At 48.6% G+C, this 5,847-nt stretch overlaps 1 protein-coding gene across 1 annotated transcript in view; it reads right to left on the reverse strand.

Annotated features, from left to right (window-relative positions):
* PPM1E (protein phosphatase, Mg2+/Mn2+ dependent 1E) overlaps positions 1-4,891 on the reverse strand; it is a gene marked incomplete at both ends in the record, with an annotated part of 121,316 nt that extends 116,425 nt beyond the window's left edge. The window contains one exon of the mRNA XM_080712689.1: positions 4,440-4,891. Coding sequence (XP_080568815.1) covers positions 4,440-4,891 — 452 coding nt within the window. The remainder of the gene's footprint in view (positions 1-4,439) is intronic.
* Between the last annotated feature and the right edge of the window lie 956 nt (positions 4,892-5,847).

Genomic DNA, 5,847 nt, shown 5'->3' on the forward strand with positions numbered 1-5,847 from the left:
AATAAAGATAAAAGAGGGCTGATATGTACCTCAGAGGTAGAATGCCCCTATGGATCAATCCTCAGCAACACACACACATGCCCCAAATAAACAGAGTGGATGGGTATTTAAAAAATATTTAGAAGCCGGGCATGGTGGCGCACGCTTGTAATCCCCACGCTTGAGAGGCGGAGACAGGAGGATCGCGCAGGTTCAAAGCCAGCCTTGCTGGCTTAAGAGACCCTGTTTCCAAATAAAAAGTATAAAAATAGGTCTGGGAGTGTAGCCCAGAGGTAGAAGGATTTCCAGGAACCCCAGTACAACCAAAAAATAAAAATAAAAAATAAAAATAAATAAAAATAAAAATATTTAGGAAACAATCTTCATTTTTTCCCAAATAAGAAATTCCAACATATTTATAAGCAGAATTATTTCTAAATATTTCCTGGGAAATTTGAGAAACAAATGTTTTCAACTATGTTAGGGGTAGGGAGAGGCTAAGGTTCATAGGGATTACTGAAAAATATGGGAGCCACTTGTATTTTATGTCTTTTCTGAATCTGGATAGATCCACAGTTTTCTCATCTGTAAAATGAAGTGCTTGGGCAGAAAATAATCTATCCCTACCAAGTTTTCTGGTACTGAAACTTGTAAGTCATATGTTTTTCTTTTATAAATAAAACCCCAAAGGGTTATTAAAGTACAGTGTGTGTGTGTGTGTGTGTGTGTGTGTGTGTGTGTGTGTGTTACTGGGGAATGAACCCAGGGCATTCTACCTCCAAGCTACAACTCTAGCCCTATTTTATTTCTGTATTTATTCATTCATATATTTATTTTCTTATTTTTTGGCACCAGGGATCAAATCCAGGGGCATTCTACCTCCAAAACTACACACCCAGACCCATTTTTCATTCTTTATTTTGAAACAGGGTCTAAGCTGTAGAGGGCCTCACTAAGTATCTGAGACTGGCCAGGAACCTGTGATCCTCCTGTCTCAGTCTCCCAAGTACTAGGATTACAAGCATGTGCCACCATGCCCAGCTTTATTTTTATTTTGAAAGAGTCTAGATAAATTGGTAAGAGTCTCTCTACTTGTTGCAGCCATCCACAAACCTGTGATCCTCCTGTTTCAGCCTTCCAACTACTGGAATTACAAGTGTGCACCACCATACCTGGCACTAAAGTACATTTTAACCCATCAAGGACCTTAAAGGTACTTTACATAAACAAGCCAGCCAAAAAAAAATTAACATATTTTTACACCTCCATAAAAATATGTTAATAGTGTCTGTACAAAACACAATATTCTCTGATTTTGTGTGATATCGGAGGGGTGTGTGTGTGTGTGTCTGTGTGTGTCACTAAGTTGTGGATGGCCTCATTAAGTGGCTGAGGCTGGCTATGAACCTGTGATCTTCCTGTCTCAGCCTCCCAAGCACTGCATCACAAGCATGTGCCACCACACCTGGCTGAAATCAGAGTATGAAATCTCAATTTAGGGTGAAATATAATTCCAGCTTTAATTTTGCTATTTTTATTTCAAATCCAAACCTCAATTTGATGGCCACTTTTTTTTTTTTTTTTTTTGCCATACTAGGGATGGAACCCAAGGGCATTCTAACTCTGAGCTATACCCCAGCTCTATATTTTTTTTGGGGGGTGGTACTGGGGTCCTGGAAGCCCTCTACCTCCGGGCTACACTCCCAGACCTATTTTTACATTTTTATTTGGAAACAGGGTCTCCTAAACCAGCACACATGGCTGGCTTCGAACCTGTACAATCTTCCTGTCTCTGCCAACCAAGCAGGGGGATTACAAGCATGCGCCACCACACCCGGCCCCCAGCTCTATTTTTTATTCTTTATTTTGAAACAGGGTCTCAGTTACAGAGGGCCTCACTAAGGCTGGCCTCGAACATGCGATCCTCCTGTCTCAGCCTCCCAAGTACTGGAATTATAAGTGTTTACCACGACGCCAAGCTTCCACTTTATCATTTGAATCCTTTTTCCAGTTTATATGTGAATCAAAATATATCTCATTTCCCAGCCAGGCGTGATGGCGCACGCTTGTAATTCCCACACTTGGGAGGCTGAGACAGGAGGCTCGTGCAGGTTCAAAGCCAGCCTCAGCTGGCTTAAGAGACCCTGTTTCTAAACAAAATATGAAATAGGTCTGGGAGTGTAGCCTGGAGGTAGAAGGCCCCTGGGTTCCATCCCCAGTACCCCCCCCAAAAAAAAAGTATAGATAGATAGATAGATAGATAGATACACATATATAGTTTCCCTTCTTACCATCTTCTTACCATCTTCTTACACATCTTCTTACCATCATCTTCATATAGGTTTCATTTAAAAAAAAAAAAAAGGCTTCCTTGAATGGCAAATAATCAGGGTTGTACTACACTAATGAGTATTTTTCCCCCTCTGGTACTGGGGACTGAACATTCCATCTCCCAGCTATACCCCCAGCTCTAATATTTAATTATTTTTTTCTTTTGTATAACTGGGGATCAAACCCAGGGGCATTCTATCTCCAAGTTACACCCCTAGTCCTATTTTTTATTCTTTATTTGGAAACAAGGTCTCACTAAGTTGCAGAGGGCCTGACAAGTTGCTGAGGCTAACCACAAACCTGCAATCCTTCTGTCTCAGCCTCCCAAGTATTGGGATTACAAGCATGCACCACCTTGCCCGACTCATTTTTTATTTTTTAATTTATTTTAATTTATTTATTTTTGCAGTACTGGGGATGCAACCCAGGAGCTTTCTACTTCCAAGTTATACCACCACGCCCTCCATCCTATTTTTTAGTATTTTTTATTTTTTAAGTTTTTTTGCGGTACTGGTGGTGGAACCCAGGAGCATTCTACCTCGGAACTACATCCCCATCCCAATATTTTAGTCTTTTTATTATAAAAGAGTCTCGCAGAGTTGCAAAGGGCCTCGCTAAGTAGCTGAGGCTGCCTGTGAACTGCGATCCTCTAGTCTCCGCCTCCCCAATGCTGGGATTACAAGCTTGAGCCACCATGCCTGGCTCATTTTTTATTTTTGAAAGAGGGTTTCACTAAGTTGCAGAGGGCCTCTTAAGTAGCTGAGGCCGGCTACAAACCTCTGATCCTCCTGTCTCAGCTTTCCCAGTACTGGGATTACAAGTGTGCACCACCACTCCTGGCTCACTAATGACATTTTGGGAGGACATTCTCCAGTTTTTAAATTGTTTCTTCAATTCTGTACCTACATTCGTTAAGGAAAATGTTAAGTCCCAAATATTACTAGTCTGATGCTAAGTTTCTTCACTTTGGTAAATATTTCCATTTTAAGCAGGAAGCTTTAAGTGTCTTTAAACAGTGTCAAAATGACATTTCATTAGCTGTTTTCTATGATAGTTTACAAAGAGTAGAAAGAAATACTCTAAAACGTTAATGCTGTTTATCCCTGGGTGGTGGTATTACACGCCATTTTATTTTTAACATTTCCCAAAAAGCTTTATTCCCTTGTTAATTGAACAGTATTTTAAAAATCAATTTTAGATACCTTATAAAGTATGAGACATCAACCCAATCTACTTTTACATGCGGTCTCTTAAAGGTTTTTCTGTTTGTAAGCTGCTGCTTTAACAGAAGAATGGTTTGATCAGGTGTCTATTAGGTTGAAGACAAAACGGCTCTATTTTCTAGGCCCTTTTTTCATTTGGGTTCTTGAGAAAATCCAAGACGCGAGTTTGAACTTAATTGCAGTGAATTTTGCAGTAGTGAACTTTTGGGGTGGTCAGAGTAACACCTTTCATTACAACTATTAGCTGATAAAAGCCTCTCAGGTTTACCAATGTTTTCAGAGACTTGGTAGTCTCCTCTGTCTTTACTTCAAAACAATTCCATTGAAAAGAAACGCAATTGCAAACTGGCTCTATTTCAAGCCCATAAGAATCAGAACTGGGATGAAAGGCAAAGCCTTGACCTTTCTATTTTAGACTTTCATCTGGGTAGCGAAGCCATCTGCTTTTCCCCCATCTCCCACCCCATCAACTTAATGGACTGAAAATAGTACACCTCACTGCAGTTTTATCCAACCAGCCTGACTTTTCCACTTTACCGAATTAGGACCTTCACCTGAAGGCTCGCCGGCGGGGGGCGGGGGGGCCACCTACCTTGCCCTTCCCTCCCTCCCTCCCTCCCAATTCCTCCCCACCTCCCTCAATGAGGAGCTGTCGGACGTCTCCGAGATCCTGGACTCCCGCGTCCTAGGCCGCCGGCGACGCTTTCCGCTGGCCGGCCGCGCGGCGGGCTGGGGGCTGGGGGCTGGCGGGCTGGGGTCCCGGGGTCCCGGGGTTCCGCGGCCGGGCCAGCCCGCGGGGTGCGCAGGCGTCGCGTCCCCGCCGCGCGGCGCCGCCCGGGCTGGGGAAGCCGGCGAGGCCCGGCGCGCGAGCCCGGCGTGGGCGAGCCCCGGCCGCCGCTACTTAACTATTTGTAGAGCTGCTGCAGGCACAGGTCCAGGCTCTCGCCCTCCACCTCCTCGCGGGTGATGCGCTCCGACAGCGGCCGCGGCAGCGGGGGCAGCGGCGGCAGCTGGGGCTGCGGCGTCGGCGGCGCTGCCGGGTGCCCCGCGGCCGCCGCCTCGTCCGCCGCCGCCGCCGCCGCCTCGTCCTCCGCCGCCGCCTCCTCGGGCTCGGGCTCGGGCTCGGGCTCCGGCTCCGGCTCCCGCTCGCCCTCCTCCGCCGCCGCGGCCGCCGCCTCCGCCGCGGCTTCCTCCCCCGCCGCCTCGGCCGCCTCGGCCGCCACCAGTTCAGGCTCGGGCTCGGACTCGGCTTCGGGCTCCGGCTCGGGCTCGCCGCCGCCGCACGGACCGCGGAACTCGCCCAGGAACAGCTCCAGGAAGCGCCGGTAAGTTTTCTCCTCGGGGCTGCAGCCGGCCATGGCTGCTCATGCCCGGGCCCACCGGGAGGGGGTGGGGGAGAGCCCGGCAGGAGGGGCCGCCTCGGCCGCGGCGCCCGCTACGCCGGCTAACGGCCGCCCGGGCGCGAGCGATCAGCACTGGGCTGCCTGGAGAGGGCTCCGCAGGCGCGCGCGCCCCCGAGCCCGACGTGCGCGCCCCCGCGACGGGGGCGGGGCGCGCCGCCGCGCTCGGGTCTGGAGGGAAAGTTGGTGGCTGGCGGGCGCGCGCGCAGGGTCCGGCGGCGGCCCACCCTCCGTGCCTACCGAGAGCTCAGCCCACGCTGCCTGGAGACTGTCGCCATGGCAACCGGTCCTAATTAAGAATTTCAGGGTCCCTCCCGTCGAGTCTGCGGAGTCTTAAGGACACTGGACGTGTGTGCTCTCTCCAACTTCGGATGTCTTAATTGGATTGGAGACCCTTTCACCATGTTGTTTAAGAGTGAACTAAGACATCTCCAAGTCTAGCTGTTGGTTCGTACTTGGATTGCATTTACTTCCGTTTCCAGCCTTGCCTTAAAATATTGGTTGAAAGACACCACCACATTGTGAACACCTTTTGCTGATGACACTCATTGAATAAGTAGTTGGGGAGAGATGGGCCCAGAAACACCTATTAAGTGTTAGGTTCCTTTGCATAGGTTCTCTCATTGGATCCTATGAAATGGTGCTATCATTTTCAAGAAGATGAAACTGAGCCGGGCATGGTGGCGCACACTTAGATCCCAGTACTTGGGAGACTGAGACAGGAGGATCGTAGATTCGAAGCCAGCCTCAGCAACTCAGTGAAGCTTTCAGCAATTTAGTGAGTCCTTGTTCCCAAATAAAAAATAAAATAGGCCGGGCGTGGTGGTGCACGCTTGTAATCCCCGCGCTTGGGAGGCAGAGACAAGAGGATCGCGCAGGTTCGAAGCCAGCCTCGCTGGCTTAAGAGACTCTGT

This window comes from Muscardinus avellanarius (assembly GCF_963383645.1).
Source record: "Muscardinus avellanarius genome assembly, chromosome: 16".
NCBI classification, from domain to species: Eukaryota; Metazoa; Chordata; class Mammalia; order Rodentia; family Gliridae; genus Muscardinus; species Muscardinus avellanarius.